General features: G+C 46.6%; 1 protein-coding gene across 1 annotated transcript in view; it reads right to left on the reverse strand.

The window, feature by feature from the left end:
* Positions 1-17789, reverse strand: part of CPXM2 (carboxypeptidase X, M14 family member 2) — a 135043-nt gene that overhangs the window by 97509 nt on the left and 19745 nt on the right. Inside the window, exon 3 of the mRNA XM_052661011.1 lies at positions 5448-5557. Coding sequence (XP_052516971.1) covers positions 5448-5557 — 110 coding nt within the window. The remainder of the gene's footprint in view (positions 1-5447; positions 5558-17789) is intronic.

Here is a 17789-nt window from a genome sequence, read left to right on the forward strand (position 1 = left end):
TACCTGTGAAACGTAAACCTGGGCTTTTCCTCTGAGCTTATATTATTAAATTGACACAAGCAAAACTCCACTTGCAAAAAGGAGAATTTAGAAGTCGAATTAGAAGCTGCTTTTAATCTATCGAAGTCTTATGCTTAAAGTGAGGAAAAAGAATGCTATAGACTGAATGCATATGTCTCCTCAATATCCATATCTTGAACCCTAATCTCCACGATGATAGTTTTAGGGACCTTTGGCAGGTGATCAGGATACAGAGGTGGAGCCCTCTTGAATGCGACTGCTGTGTTCAGTCACTAAGTCCTATCCAACCTTTGCAACCCCATGGACTAAAGCACCCAGGCCTCCCAGTCCTTCACTATCTCCCGGTGTTCACCCAGGAGTTAAGATTAGTGTTCTTCTAAAAGAGACCCTGAGAAACTCCCCTTCCACCTCCTGAGGACATAGAAGACAGTCATCTAGGAACCAGGAAGCAGGCCCTCACCAGACACTAAATATGCCAGGACCTTGGTCTTGAACTTTCCAGCCACCAGAACTGTAAGAAATAAACCTGTGTTGTTTATCAGCCACCTGGTGTATGGCATGTTTTTATAGCAGCCCCCAATGAACTACAGCTTAGTTGGTAAAGAATCTGCCTGCAATGCAGGAGACCCCAGTTCAATTCCTGGGCTGGGAAGATCCGCTGGAGAAGGGATAGGCTACCCCCTCCAGTATTCCTGGGCTTCCCTTGTGGCTCAGCTGGTAAAGAATCTGCCTGCAATGCAGGAGACCTAGGTTCAATCCCTGGGTTGGGAAGATCCCCTGGAGAAGGGAAAGGCTGCCCACTCTAGTATTCTGGCCTGGAGAATTCCATGGACTGTATAGTCCACACGGTGGCAAAGAGTCGGACAGGACTTGCACTGCACTGCACTCTCCAACGAACTACCACAGAGACGGGTGTTTCTGCTATAGCGTGGAAAATGCAATCCAGTGAATGCTCATAGTCTGCAAACTCTTGCACTCATAAAAACCAAGCGCACAGGAAAAAATAAGGTTCAAAATCTATGCAACTCTGTAATCAGAAGAACAAAAAAACTCAATCAATTCTAAAAAAAAAAATTAGTTCTGGTAAGGAGACACGTTAAATTGCCAAGATAAAAATTTTAATACATTTTTAAATTTGAAAAATTTTAATATCATTTAATTCTATCATTAAATGATAGAACTTGACCTTAAAAAACACGGTGAAAGCAGTATGATAGAAGAGGGTGTCAGGAAGTATGGAAGCTGGTGGGTTGTGGGCACAACGGCTAAATGGGCAAAGGACCTGAGCAGCCAACAGCCTAGGATGGACCACATGGCCACCCTGAGCCAGAGTAGCACCGAGTGACGAGCATCATGGACAGGACTGAGTTCTTCAGAGGCTTCTGCCCACAGCTGTGTGGACAGTGCCCTGGGGTCAGGGCAGGTAGCTGGTCCCATAAGACACTGATGTACTGGCAAAACTGGTACAGGGACCAACGCTACCTCTGGGTCATAATGCCACCGTTCTCGGCAGCCACATTGCACCAGGCACACACGTATGTGCAGACACGGTGTCCACACAGTGTGGGACTCTCGGACAAACATGATTCACATGACCTGAGGAGGTAACCCCCCCAGTAAATCAACGTGAGATAAAAGTCAGAAGAGAGACTGGCACACGGCTTAATAAGCATCCAGAGGGGCATAGAACACTTTAGTTGTTGGTTGGGGCTGTTTTATGGGGTCGTTGGGAGCCACAGCTCCAAGTTTAAAGCTGCTTGGAGTCACATCCTTCCTCTCCTGAGAAATCTTAACCAAGTTACTCTACCAATCCATGTAGCTGCTTTCTTAGAGACAGAGGTGATAAAAATAATAGTCCTTGTCTCACGTCAAGGAATAAACGAAACAGGTAAAGCACCCAGCACAGCACCAGATCAGAGCTGATTCCTAGTCTTCTTGCTGGAGACCAAGGCATCTTGGGGAAAAGGAATAAGCAGGAACTGTTTTCCTCTGCCTTTTTTTTAGGGCCACCCAGTTCTGACACATAAAGGGCACTTTGAAATGGTCAGGTGAGGAAATGGATCTAATGGGAAGGAAAATGGCATTTGAGAATCAAGGAGGACAATTCTCTTTCTTCCTCCTTTTAATCTTCATATTCTGAGAAGTTAGCTAAGGTGAGCATCTTGCCTAAAGCCCCTCAGCTCATTAGCAGGAGGACCAGGGTGCACGCCAAGCCTGCGTTCTGAGTGGACCACATTCACGCCCACGGAGCCAGAGCAGCGAAGGGCTGGACTGACCTTGCTCACCTCCTGTGCTTAATGCATTTAAATATAGTTTCTAATGCCAAAACCTTGCTGTTTCTCACACATAAAATCCCATTAGCTTGACACGCCTACCAAATACTCAGATGTGAGACAAGATCTAGTTATTTTTAAACTGCATTCAACCTCCATGTGTGGGAAGATGCATTCCGGGGCACCTGTTGGGATGCAATCAGGCTTCATGTGGCACTGATTCTGGAAGGTGGAACCCACCAAAGGGGTCCTCACAGCTTCAGCAGAGGAGTGAGATAATCCAGTAAATGCTTTAAAATTGTTGCTGTTGTTGAGTCACTAAGTCGTGTCTGACTCTTCGAGACACCATTGAGCCCACCAGGTTTCTCTGTGTGTGGGATTCTCCAGGCAAGAATATTGGAGTGGGTTGCCATTTCCTTCTCCAGGGAGTCTTCCTGACCCAGGGATCAAACCTGTGTCTCCTGCATTAGCAGGCAGATTCTTTGCCACTCAGCCACCAGGGATAAATCACACTTAACTTCACTGACTATAAATCACCCAGTTTCACTGTTCAAGGAATCCAGTGAGTGCTATAGACTCCCACGTTTCTGATGAGACAACTGAGGCTCAAGAGACGGGAGGTAATTATTTCCAAGGTCCCAGAATCTCTAAGTGTCGAGGCCAAGTCTGAACTCAGCCTTCCTGACTGGGATACACTCCACCTGTCCACTCAGCTCACTGGGAAGCACACAGCTTCCATCCTCCACCCTCACCCCACAAATTTAGGACTAGCTGGGCCTCTCCACTTCTGATCGAAAGTGTAGATCAATGTGAACATCAAGGTCACACAGTCATGTCCGACTCTTTGTGACCCCATGGACTATAGCCTGCCAGGCTCCTCTGTCCATGGAATTCTCCAGGCCAGAATAGGAGAGTAGGTAGCCGTTCCCTCCTCCAGGGGATCTTCCCAACCCAGCCATCAAACCCAGGTCTCCTGCATTGCAGGCAGATTCTTTACCAGCTGGGCTATCAATGCGAACGCGTCTTCTTTAATGAAGGATGACTTCATTTCTAGAGAGGGAATCAGAGACACCACATGACAGCTCCTCTGAGTGATGCAGGAGGCAGCCCCACTCCCATCTGGATATAGGCCTGCTCGGGTCTGACTTTATTTACTTGGAGGGCTTCGGCCCATGCAAGGTGTTGGGGGCCCTCGAATTATTAACAGTTACTCCTACTTAAACTTTGAAAGTTCACCCACTGGTAAAACAGTGTTTAGCTGTACACACCCAAATATTTTAACAGCTGTTTAGGTTTTTTTTTTTTAATGGATATTTTTAAAACAACTTTAGATTTCATGAAAGTTCATATTACCAAATCTGTCTGAACTAAGAAGCAGTGATGAGGCCTGATGTGGTTAAGGGGAAGGAAGAGAGCTTGGAGTCAGAGCTCCACTCAGATGTCCCCTCATCAAGCCCAGGGGCTCCCTGGGAAGAGGGCTCGTCCACTCTTGCATGGCAGCCACCTGCGGCATGCTTACAGTGACCACTGGGGAAATAAGAGGTCAGTTCCGCCACCTGGAAGCTTTGAGTGCAACCTTGATGGTCTCCCACTGTGGGTGTGAAAGGAACACCTCCCTCCCAGGAGGCTGGCTAAGATGGTACATCTACCAAAGGGTTTGCAAACCACCCACAGTTACACATCAGTTGGGGAAAGACTGCAAAAATATTAGGGAACTATGTTCCTGGAGAAACGCACAGAATGGCACGGGATCAAATGCCAAGTTGAGAAGGGGTGGATCGGCTGGAGTTGGAGGAGGAGGGAAAAGGCATCTGAGACGGGTTGGCAGAGTGATGCCCCCTGCCCCACAAAGATGTCCACACGCGCATCCTGGAATCTGTGAATCCTCAAGGTTCTGTGACAAAGGGAAATGAAGGCTGCAGAGGCAGCCAAGGCTGCTTGGGGTTGGGAGATGGTCCTGGCTCATCCAGAGGCACTCAATGTACTTATAAGGTCCTTAAAAGTTGAAAAGACCCTGATGCTGGGAAAGATTGAAGGCGGAAGGAGAAGGTGATGCCAGAGGATGAGATGGTTGGATGGCATCACTGACTGGATGGACATGAGTTTGAGTAAACTCCGGAAGCTGGTGACGGACAAGGAGGCCTGGCGTGCTGCAGTTCATGGGGTCACAAAGAGTCGGACACGACTGAGCAACTAAACTGAACTGAAAAGTGGAAGGGGGAGACAGAAGGGAGAACCAGAGAGATGGCAGCCTGAGAGAGACTCGACCTGCCATCGCTGGCTTAGAGGAAGGAAGGGGCCACGAGCAAGGGATGCACACGCCTAGAGAAGCGGGACCAGGAAAAGAAATGATTCTCCCCAAGAGCCTCCAGGAGGAACGCAGTCCTGCCCTTACCTTGATTTGAGCCCAGTAAGATGTCTATCCTCCAGGACTCTAGGAGAATAAATCTGCGATGCTTAATGGCTACACGTATGACGTTAGAAAAGCACGAGCATGTGAAGCCATGGATGAACCAGGGTTTACACTGCTTGGACAAAGCGGCGGGTGGGGAGCTGCAGGCAGGGGCCCCGCTTGGGAAAAGGCCTGCAGCCCAGAAGCACACGGTGCAGAAAGGGAGGCAGGACGACCCCACCTTCCAGGAGCAGGACTGGGATAGCACCAAGGGCCAAAGTTACAGAGGCCTTTGAGCCTCAGGGTGGGAGGCCAGACACGATGAGCGCCACTAAGGGCTTGAGCTGGCAGAACACGGCAGAAGGAGCCACAGAAGAGCCTGGAAGAGGCGTGAGTGGCGGAAAAACACGGGCCGGGAGGCGAGAGAGGACCAAGGTCACTGCCTGCCCATGGTCACAGGCGGCCAGTGTCCCCACGTGTCCTTTCCACACAGATCACATGGAGTCAGTCCAGGCTGGGCCCAGGAACTGGCAGCATCCGTTTCACCAACCAGTCTCTGGAGAAGACACGTGTCCTGAGTCTCAGGACTCTTTCTCTGTAAAATGTGGATTAAGCAGCAAGCTCTTCCCTGGCGTGAGAACTAGAGCTGATTCGTGTTAAATGCCAGGCACGGAGCCTGCCCCAAGCTCAATGAACCCTCGCCATGTCGGTGGCCAGAGCCACTAGCGGTGCAACCTGAATCCTCCCCTCCGTGTGGGTACCTGGATGTTGAGTCTCCCCCGATGGGCCCCCAGGCCGTAGCGCTTGGAAGTGGATGCATGGAGCTGGAAGTCTGTGATTTTTAAGGTTTCCAGACCAAGAGGTGGGCAACCTGGAAAGGACAAGGCTCATTAAAAACAAGGACAGATATGGACAGAAACGAACTTTCTGATTTTGAAAAATATGGCCACCTGCTTCTCTGTCTTTCCCCTAAACTCCAGCTCTGTGTCAGCCCCACTCCCTGGGACGCCTGGTGTTTCCGGACAAACACTGTCGACTCAGCCATCCACGTTATGCCAGTTTTCTTTCTGGTCGGCATTTCCTCTCTGGGTGTTTCTGCCCTAATATTCCTCTGTCTGATGCTCTCCGTGCTACTGTCTGAGGCTGTTTCCAATTAAGGATCCTTCCGCTGAGTGACTCAGCCAGGGAGCATTATTGGTTAGAAATATCAGAGCGATTCCATAGCTGAGTTCTGCAAATTAATCAGAACTTGATGGTTTTGCTTCAGCAACTCTGGCCTTTGTATCGTGCATACTAATGAACACAGCAATAAAAAGAGGGGAAAAAAAACAACCCTATTGCCTTCCATTCCTGGCAAAACTGGTAATTCTGAGAATGGCTACCCAACACAGTTTAGTCCAAGCTGCTCCTAGAATACGATGCTGGCACGTGGGCAGCTCCTTGGCCATCGTCCCAGTCCAGCCCATTGTCCCTGCGGATATGAGCTTTAACAGCAGCTCTGGGGCCTCCTGACTCCTGGGTTGCTGGTCTCACCACCCACCCTGCCACGGGGCTGGAAATGACCAAGTGATGCTCTCCTCTTCACACCTGACTCTGGGGAAAGGAAAGAAACAGTTGGAAGTAGAAATGAACAAAATCTACTTCCATAAGAAGTATCAGAAATCCCTGATGTAACATAACAACTTTGAAAAGCCCCATGGGTCACTCCTGAGATGGGAGTGCCTCCTGGGGATCCCGGGAACACCTGGGGACGCGGAGGTGTTTGTCCATCCATGACAGACCCCTGCAGGGCAAGGCCCTTCTGGTCTTGGGATGCTGAAAGAGGCTGGCAACACACTGACCACAGGAGATGCTCCGAAGGCGCCAGGTAAGGAAGTTGGCCCATGTACTGCAGTCAGAGGAATTCAGACCTGCCAGGACCTGAGATCCCGTCAAGTCCTCCCCTTCAGTTTTCAGCAGAGGAAACTGAGGCCCCAAGACTTGAGCTGAACCATCCATGGTATCCTTGCCAGCAACAGAGTGCACTTCACATCCTAGTCTCTAGGGTCTCAGCTGCAGGCTCTGAAGTGATGCCACTCTGCTCCTCTGCCCGTATCTATCAGGAGGCTTGGTAGAGAGGCTTGGCACGAAGAGGCAGCGTACTAGTGACCAGCAAGGTAAAGAGCACGAGGGAGGTGACATTTCGTCACCTGCTCCATGCTGCCTGAGGACTCGGAAGGCTTCAGGTAGCCCCGTGGTGATTCTCAAGATTTTTGGCAGGTCTATGTAACATCCAACAGAAGCAAAAATGAGCTGTCCTTCCCCCTTGAACTCACTCAAAACATGGAACAATAAGGGGAAAGAAAGCAATGCAGATGATTAAGAAACCCGGCCAGCAGCAAAGGCCACCTCTTGGTCCTTGATGGGATATCTATGGGACTTCAGCCGCTCAGTTGCTGCCTGGACCTGGACACAGTAAGAGATTGCTGCTAACACATCCCCAGAGGCAGTAAGTGAGCAGCCAAAGAAAACCCACAGGATGAATCAGCCATCTTCAAAGGGGACTCCAGAAGGGCAGAGGGGACAGAAAGGAACCGAGAGGCTCCATCCCAGCCACAATTCCTGTCTTATCCATGACTCCCCAGAGATTAGAAAGTGACAATCATCCTAACACGGGGCTTCTCACTGGCGACTGCTGGGACAAAGGCCGCGGGAAACCCACTATCTGTCAACAATCAAAAGGACATCTTCATAAACCAGACAGAGAAAGATAAATATTGTATAACATTCCTTATATGTGGTATCTAACAAGAAATGATACAAAAGAACTCATTTACAAAACAGAAGCTCACAGACTTAGACAATGAACTTATGTTTACCAGAGGGGAAGGATGGGGGGAAGGGATAGATAGGGAGTTTGAGACAGATATGTACACACAGCTATATTTTAAATGGATAACCAACAAGGACCTCCTGTACAGCACAGGGAATTCTGGTCAATGCTATGTGGCAGCCTGGATGGGAGAGGAGTTTGTGGGAGAATGGACAAAGGTTTATGTATGGCTGAGTCACTCCGCTGTGCGCCTGAAATTATCCCAACATTGCTAATCGGCTATATTCCAATATAAAATAAAAAGTTTAAAAAATTTTTCCAAATATTGTCCTGCCCCCCACCCGCCACCAAAAGAAAGGGCATCTTCAGACAAATGCTTAGAAAATTTACCCACCTCCCATCATAACCTCAGATTCTTGAAAAACACACTGTTGGAATAAAGTGACAGACACACAAACACACACAGACACGCAGACACCAAGCAGCACAATAAGAGCCGGGTGCCCTGTGCAACGACTCTCCACAAAAGAGCCCAGTCGACTCGACCCACCACAGAACTCCATAAGCAATGCAAAGTTGGAGCAAGAGGCAAGAATTCCTTTGGCTCTAAATTCTCAAAGATACATTCGGCTCCATCCAAAGAGCTGTCAATTGTGATATCACCACACGACAAACAGGACTTTCCTCTATCTTTAGAAAATATTTCTGAGAAAGCCAGGAGTGCCGCCTTGAGGATCGAATAAATGGAGGAAATGCTCGTGTTTCCAAGCCTAATTTAAATCTCCACCATCAGAACCAAGGCCAGGCAGAGCACTGGCATCCTGACATGTTGGCATTATCATCAAGATTATAATATCGATGGAGGAGGTAATTACCAGGTTTAAAGAGTGCTTGAAATCAATGGGAAATGCACTCCCAGCTCCTCACCCTGCCCCTGTGGATCTAAGGCCCCAGCAAGGCTGCACTGAAGCAGCTCTGACTGTAACTCAGCCAGGACTCCTGGGCCAGTTCGCTCCAGCAGCAGCCCCTGAAGAGCCCTCCAGAAAGCTCCCTGCTCCTCCTCCAAAAACAAACAACACCCTTTGTCATCAAATCACATTTGTGTTATTTCTAAGAGGAAAAAGACTCTTATCCTGAGAAGCATGTGGGTGAGGAGAACATAAAAAAAATTTAAAAGTGTGAAAAGAACACTTTAGGAAAATATTAATTAGAGACAGGAGACGTGTCAGAATCTGGAGGGAAGAGTGACAGTCATCAGAGATGACTCGACTTCTCTCTTCCAGGCAATGCCACTCTCTGAGAACACCCTGTGCCCAATGGGGGGGCCCTGCCTCCCAGGCCTGCCCTCCATGCCCAGGAGGTGCGCGAAGAGGGGACCCTCTGCCTCATTCTACACCTCCCCTCTGACTAGCGCACATGCGTTCAATCAAATCTGTCCCTAACTAAAATTCTCTGCATTGCAGCCACTCTACAAAATGGACATCACCACTAGGGCATGCTGCCCAGGTGGCGCTGGTGGTAAAGAACCTGCCTGCCAATGGAGGTGACATAAGAGATGCGGGTTCGACCCCTGGGTCAGGAAGACCCCCTGGCAGGGCCTGGCAACCCACTCCAGTGTTCTTGCCTGGAGAATCCCATAGACAGAGGAGCCCTGCAGGTGGGCCACCGTCCATAGGGTCTCAAAGAGTCATGACTGAAGTGACTTAGCACATGCAGTGTGGCAAAGATTCATTATTATCACCCTGACGATTACCACATGCATACACCAGCTCTCTAACAAATCAGAAGTGCTCGTGGCATTTAATCTGTGACCTAGAAGTTACAGGGCACAGTCAGAACAGAGTGTAGAACCTGGAATTCGGAGTCGGGGACATCAATTCCAACATCCCCTTCCCAAGCCTTCAATCTGTCTGGAGGGAAGGCTGTTATGAAAGTCAAGTCAGAAAAATTATTTTAAAAGGATAGTGACTTTGGGAGCAATGCAAGCAACCACCGTGAGCCAGAGCCTCTGCAGACACTTTGCCATTTAACCTTCACAAGGACCATGAGAGATGGCCAATACCATCCCCATTCTACACACAAAGACTCAAAGAAGCTTACAGAGTTAAGCAGCTCCTAAGCGGCTGGACTTCCCAGGTGGCTCAGTGGTAAAGAATCTACCTACCCATGCAGGAGATGCAGGAGACACCAGTTCGATCCCCGGGTTGAGAGAATCCCCTCGAGGATGGAATGGCAACCCACTCCAGTGTTCTTGCCTAGAAAATTCCATGCACAGAGGAGCCTGGCAGGCTACAGTCCAGGGGGTCGCCAAGAGCCAGACAGGACTAAGTGAGCACACAAGTGCCTGAGCTAGAATTTGAAAGTCAAGTGTGACCTAAAATGCCAGGCACAGTCTTTGCACCACCTCTCTTTGACTTGGAAACTCAAGAATGTGATACAAATGCAAGTTTTGTGAAGGCATTTGGGGTCACATGCAAGACGGGAAGTAGCTCTGAAACAGGCTTCACCATTTGGCAGAGGGGAGCTGAGTCCGAGGCTTTCTGGCCTGCAGTGGTGTCTGCTGGAAACAGAGCAAACAGTTCTCCAAGACCTCAAGGGCACTGCCAGGGGCCAGCTCACAGCCATCCTGAACTTTGCTTTCGTGGTCGCCTATAAACCAAATAGCTCTGACTTAGGACATTCCTTTCTTTGCCTTTCTGAACCTAACATTCCCTTTGATCAGTGAGAGTTCGGAGGCCCGGCCTGGTGCACTGGAGAAAAAGTGTTTGCAGTGGCTCTTTGCCTGTCTCAGAAGCCGCTGACTTCCCAAGGGGGATGCTTCCCTCAGAGCCTTTCAAAGGAGCTAATCCCAGCCTTATCTAATCACCCTTGGAAAGCTCCTCCTTGACTTCTGGACTCTTCAAGACTGCAGTTCTCACCCTGAGCCAACACCAGAATCTTCTGGGTTACTTCACTCTGTAAGACAGACCTATTTGCAGGGCAGGAAGAGAGACACTGGACACAGTGGGGGCAAGAGAAGATGGGAAGAAATGAGAGAGTCGCACTGATAAACACAGTAGTGTACGTAAAACAGCTAGCTAGTGGGCAGCTGCTGTGTAGCACGGGGAGGTCAGCTCAGTGCTCTTCCTAGAGGGGTGGGATGGGAGGTGGAGTGGGAGGCAGGCTCAATACAGAGGGGATATATGGATCCTCATAGCTGATTTGGGCTTCCCAGTGGTTCACTTTTCACTTTGATGCATTAGAGAAGGAAATGGCAACCCACTCCAGTGTTCTTGCATGGAGAATCCCAGAGACGGGGGAGCCTGGTGGGCTGCCTTCTATGGGGTCGCACAGAGTCAGACACGACTGAAGCAACTTAGCAGCAGCAGCAGTGGTTCAATGATAAAGAATTTGCCTGCAGTACAGGAGACTCGAGTTCAACCCCTGTGTTGGGAAGATCCCCTAGAGAAGGGGATGGCAGCCCACTCCAGTATTCTTGCCTGGCAAATCCCATGTACAGAAGAACCTGGTGGGTTACAGTCCATGGGGTCACAAAAGAGTCAGACACGACTGAGTGACTAAAGAACAGCAAGCAACGTCACAGCTGATTCACGCTGCTGCACGGCAGAAACTAACACAACACTGTAAAGCAATTATCTTCCAGTTAAAACAAAATCCTATGATCATGAAAGAAAAATCTTCTGGGGGGGGAAAAAGACGCCCAGACCGCTCCCCGGAGACCATGATCCATGGGACTATAGAAGGGCCCAGGCCCTAATTTAAAGTTCCCAAGTGAATCTTCTGACACCCTCAGAACCTGGTTGGCTGGCATTTCTTTCCTGTCGTTCAGTCGCTAAGTCGTGTCTGACTCTTGGTAACCCCGTGGACTGCAGTACACCAGGCTCTCCTGTTCTTCACTATCTCCCGGAGTTTGCTCAAACTCATGTCCATTGAGTCAGTGAGGCTATCTAACCATCTCATCCCCTGCCACCCCCTTTTCCTTTTGCCTTCAATCTTTCCCAGCATCAAGGTCTTTCCAGTGAGTTGGTTTTCCTATGCTGCTGCTGCTAAGTCGCTTCAGCCATGTCCGACTCTGTGCAACCCCAGAGACGGCAGCCCACCAGGCTCCCCCGTCCCTGGGATTCTCCAGGCAAGAACACTGGAGTGGGTTGCCATTTCCTTCTCCAATGCATGAAAGTGAAAAGTGAAAGTCAAGTCACTCAGTCCCAGGCCCCAGGGGACAAGCAGAGGAAACTTTCAGGGAAAGGGTATCAGCTCACGCTGGTGGAAGCCTCTCACACCTGGAGCCTGCCCAGAGCCGCAGCAGTCTAGAGGCTCCCACCTCGGATCAGTGGCGGCCCCACTTGCAAAGCCTCCAGACACTTCCTCTCTCAACACCTACCCCTCTCATGCTAAAAAAGATACAAACCACACTGAATATCACAGGGCAGAAACTGTGAGTTCTCATCACTGAATCCCAAAGCCCAATAGATGTTTCCTGTGTAAATGAATGAATGTGTATTACAGTCCAGCAGAACTAACAATCACTGTGTCTGCACTGTTATGGAAAATTAATAGTCTGCTTTTTACATATCACTTATAAAGCCAAAATAGAAATTACTGGTTTGAAAAAGCTTTTCTCAAACCTCAGTCCCTTGTGTATCATCTTCATGAATCCTTCTATGCATTATTAATTAATTACTATTACTTAATTCTGTTTATGTCAAGTAATTTTGATGGAAATATGTATGTCAAAAGAAATTTCATTGCTACAAAATAACACAAAAAAATAAATTCATAATCTTCGTATACATTAAAAAATGGTTTAAACATAAACAAAAGTAAGAAAGGAAATAGTGACGATTGTTCTACACCAGATTTAAGAGAGACACGAGTACCGAATGAAAAAGAAACCCAAAGAGTGCGAAAAGGTATTTACTATGTAAATGTGTGCCCTTCCTGGATCACTGCCTTGTCTTGGCGAAGGGGCTTGCATAACTCAATGAAGCTATGAGCCATGCGGGGCCCAGACCCTGATGCTGGGAAAGACTGAAGGCTAAAGGAGACTAGGACAGCAGAGGATGAGATGGTTGGACAGCATCACCGATTCAATGGACATGAACTTGGGCAAACGCTGGGAGACAGTCAGGGACAGGGAGGCCTGGTGTGCGGTAGTCCATGGGGTCACAAAGAGACAGGACTTAGTGGCTGAACGACGACAACAATGCAAATGTATAATGAAAGACTCACATCCACAATATTTTTAAGAAAAGCAAACAGACCAAAAAAACCTCTATTATTGATAAGAACAATGAGCAAAAGAGCTGAAGAGGCATTCACGAAAGAAGATGTCTTAAAGGTGAGTAAACAGGAGTCATTAGCCTTCAGGAGAATGCTGAAGATTAAGATGACAATGAGATACCAGTACACACTCAACAAAGACATGAGAAATCTAAACAGCATATTAAAAAGCAAAGATATTACTTTGCCAACAAAGATCTGTATAGTCAAAGCTATGGTTTTTCCAGTAGTCTTGTATACATGTGAGAGTTGAACCATAAAGAAGGCTGAGAGCTGAAGAATTCATGCTTTAGAACTGTGGTGTTGGAGAAGACTCTTGAGAGTCCCTTGGACCTCAAGGAGATCAAACCAGTCCATCCTAAAGGAAATCAGTCCTGAATATTCATTGGAAGGACTGATGCTGAAGCTGAAGCTTCAGTACTTTAGCCACTTGATAAGAAGAGCTGACTCATTAGAAAAGACCCTGATGCTGGGAAAGATTGACGGCAGAAGGAGAAGGGGACGACAGAGGATGAGATGGTTGGTCGGCATCACTGACTCAATGGACATGAGTTTGAGCAAGCTCTGGGAGATGGTGAAGGACAGGGAAGCCTGGCAGGCTACAGTCCATGGGGTCACAAAGAGCTGGACTCGACTGGGACTGCACAACAAGGAAGACGTACTATCAGATGTTGGTGCAGAAATGAAGCAAGACTGCTGGCACAAGTGTTAACCGGTACAACCAACTTGGAAAACTCTCTGGGAGTACTTGCTCCAGGTACTCATGCCCTGTGCTGTATCCAGATACTCAGTTGCGTCCAACTCATGGTGACCCTATGGACTATAGCCTGCCAGGCTCCTCTGTCCATGGGGATTCTCCAGGAAAGAATACTGAAGCGGATTTCTGTGTCCTCCACCAGGGGATCTTCCCAACCAGGGGATCAAACCCTCACCTCTCATGTCTCCTGCACTGCAGGTGGGTTCTTTACCACTAGCGCCACCAGGGAAGCAATTCTAGGTATCTACCCAACAGAAAACATGTTCTTGCATATGCCAAGACTCATGCAAGAATGATCCCAGCAGAACTATACGTAATAGCTAAAAACTGAAAACAAGTCAAATGTCCGCTAATATGAGAATGAATAAATTGTGGGATAATCAGTGACTAAGCACAGCGTAGCACAGTCATGCAATAGAAAACTATAATGAAAACAAATGAGCCATAGCTCTACACAATATGGATGAATCTCATCAACAAAATACTGACTGAAAGAAATTAGCCACAAAGAGAGTACAATGTATGAGTCATACAATGCACGCATTTAAGTTCAAAACAGGTAAAAATCATCCCTGACAGTGGTTATCTTTGAGAAGGAGTCTCAGAGATTCTGATCACATTCTATTTCTGATCTAAAAGACAGTTACAATGGTACATTCTCATTATATCAGAGTGGTGTAGGTGACAACCAGTGAGTTATGCCCTTATGATTCCTAGACTTTTCTGCATGCGTGGTACACATCAATAATATTTTTTTTTAACAAGCTTAGCTTTTTTTGTCTATTACAAAATACTGTGTGCTTGCTAAGTTGCTTCAGTCACGTCCGACTCTTTGCAACCCTATGGACTGTAGCCCGCCAGGCTCCTTTGTCCATAGGGATTCTCCAGGCAAGAATCCTGGAATGGGTTGCCATGCCTTCCTCCAGGGGATCTTCCTGACCCAGGGATCAAACTCACGTCTCTTATATCTCCTGCATTGGCAGGCAGATTCTTTACCACTAATGCCACCTGGAAAGTTCATTACAACGTATTAATACAAAAGTAAGTCTATGTATCCAGTTCAGAATTATGCTGAAAGGATAAACCCCTCCCCCCAAAAGAAAGCTGTATACTGTATGATTCCATGTATCTAACGTTACTTAAAAAAAAAAAAAAAAAAAAAAAAACTTACAGAAATGGGGCACAGATCAGTGGTTGAGGAGTTAGGGACTCAGGGAGGAAGGGTGTGAATACAAAGGGGCGGCACCAGCAAGCACTAAGGTGACAGAACTGTCTGGATCTGTGGCATTCACTTCAGTGAAAGTACACAGGGCACAACTGCACCGGACCACACGCACACACACACATGTGTGTGTACATGTATAACCAGCAGAGTCTGAACATGCTCTGGGGATTGCAGCAATACCAATGGCCAGCTTTTGTTATTGTGCCAGTTACACAAAATGTCAGCACTGAAGGTTGCATAAGGCCCATTTGTTTGCAGCTTCCTGTGGGTTTATAACTATTTCAAATAAAAAGTTTTTTAAGGGATATCAAAAGGAAAAACCTTCTCATAATGTGTTCAGGGTTATTTACTGATAAAGTCACCAGCTGTACAGGCATCACAGACTTTGGGGAACTCCAGCTTAAAATTTTGCAACCTCTCCCAAACCCATCCTAAAAACCTATAAAGATGCAGATGAGGAAAGACCCCCAACAATGCTTCAACCTAATGCCAGAGGTGGAAGGACACTCACCATATGTGACTGCAGTGGAGACAAGTGAGGAAAAAATGCAGATGACCACAGGAAGGGCAGAAAACCCTTCAGCCCACTTGCATGCCTCTATTCGTGAAAGCCAGGGTCTGCAGCAACTAGAAAATCTAACCCTATCTCTAAAGCCTAGACGTGGCTTTCTGAGGTGGCCAAGTGCTCACCTCGCCCCCTAGCTACATTTTCACAACTGTGTGTATCAGAAATCCTTAAAACACAACTGGACAGGATGCAGGGGCAGGTGTGATTGTCTGAGTGTGGGGACAAAAACAACACTGCCAACAGCGTATGGAGGTGACTAGAATTCCCCATGAGTTCCGTTGGGTCGGACTGTCTATGAGCCAGCAGCGAGGGAAGAAGCTGGCACCATAGAAGTCCAGACTACGTGAAAGCAAAAAGGCTGCTAGAAAGCGGAAACTGTACTGGGGGTCTGCACACTGACTGGGCCAACGTCTCCAGATCTGAGGAAAGCCTCAGACTGTCTCCAGGGAAGGCAATCTGCCTGGATACTGCCTCAGTTGAAGCTGACTGAAGAGCAGATACTAACTTTTAGTCTGTGAGGAACAAAAATTCCACACAAAGGACATTGAAAGAGGTACACCACCCAAGAAACTCCGAAAGAAATCATGTGATTTGATGTAATAACCAGGAAAATGTTTCCCCATAAATTGTTCATCCTAAGTACAGCGCAAGAGACAAGGCCTGCATTTGCCAAAAAAAAAAAAAGACATGCTGGGGGAAAAAACAAAGAAAACTAAAAATCCAAAGACATAATTAAAACATACAAAGAAAGATATACTATTTTTGAACTATGGTCTTTGCCAATGCAGTAGGGGGAAAATAAATTAAAACCTCAAAAAATGGAAAAGAATAAGAAAATTGTCCTTATTTAGTATATACTGATTTTTGTACCCAAATCTAAGTTAATATGCAAATAAATTTATAGTTAATAAGACTTTAGCAAGGTTATCAAGTATAAAATCAACATTCAAAGACCAATTGTACTCCTGTAACACTATCAATAAAGCATCAGAAAACTGAAATTAAAAGAATCACAGAAGAGCATCTAAGAATAAATCTATTAAAAATATAGAAGACCCATATATTGAGAGATATTTTAAAAGATCTAAGAAATAAGGAGATATATCACATTCATGGATTAGAAAACTCAATGTAAATATGTAAATCCTCTCCAAACTGATTTTCTGGAATTAATGCAACTCGAGTCTAAATTCCAGGGAAGGTTGTAAAGAGCTTGACTGAAAAAGTGAAAGTGAAAGTGTTAGTTGTTCAGTCATGTCCAACTCTTTGCCATCCCATGGATTATAGCCTGCCAGGCCCCTCTGTCCATGGGATTTTCCAGACAAGAATATTGGGGTGGGTAGCCATTCCCTTCTCCAGGGGATCTTCCTGACCCAGGGATAGACCCTGAGTATCCCACATTGCAGGCAGATTCTTCCCTGTCTGAGCCACCAGGGAAGCCCAAAGAACTTGACTAGACGGTGGAAATATCTGTGTACAGACACACACTCAGTGAATCAAGAGTAACCAAAACTACTGAAGAATAACAAAGTTCTGCTCTATCAGTTATCAAGATTTACTATGAAGCTATAATGATGAAGTATTTTATGCATGAGTATAAAAAAGAATTAATGATAAAAAACAGAACTGAGCCCCAAAACAAAGCCAAGCATATATAGACTCTTGATATCCAGCACACAGGGTAGCACTGCAAAACAGTGGGCAAAGAATGACTGTTCCCTTTAGGTACTTACAAGAAAAAAAATTAAACTGAACTTCAATCTCATATCACAAGCAAACAAAATCCACTCCCAGTATATAAAGACCTAAATGAGAAAGAGAACAAAGGTATATGAAAGCATTACAAAGCAGTATAAAGAGTAGCAACCATAAGAAGATTGATATATTTGACTATATCATACTTAAGAATTTCCACTTATTAAAAGAGTCCATAGGAACAAAAATTAAGCTACAAAAAAAAGAATATATTTGGGACAAACAATATAAAGTCAAAATTCATACTTGAATGGATAAATTTATAACAAAAAAATTGAGTAGGAGCTTCATCCAAAAAGATATTTAAATGACAAATAAATACATGAAAAGATGCTCAAACTCATTAGTACTTGGGAAATAGAATGAAATCACAATGAATTACCATTATACACCCAGTAGACTGGGCTTCACTGCTGGCTCAGTGGTAAAGAATTTGCCTGCAGCATAGGAGATATGAGTTCGATCCCTGGGTTGGGAAGACCCCCTGGAGAAGGAAATAGCAACCCACTCCAGTATTCTTGCCTGGAGAATTCCAGAAACAGAGGAGCCTGGCAAGCTATGTTCCTTGGGGTCAAAGAAGAGTCGGACACATCTTAGTAACTAAACAACAGCAACAGATTGGCAAAATATTAAAGTATGATCACACAATAGCTGTTGGGGATGTGGAACCGTGGCGGCCCCACACCATGCTGATGGAAAACGAGGA

This window comes from Budorcas taxicolor, chromosome 23 (assembly GCF_023091745.1).
Source record: "Budorcas taxicolor isolate Tak-1 chromosome 23, Takin1.1, whole genome shotgun sequence".
Taxonomy (NCBI): domain Eukaryota; kingdom Metazoa; phylum Chordata; class Mammalia; order Artiodactyla; family Bovidae; genus Budorcas; species Budorcas taxicolor.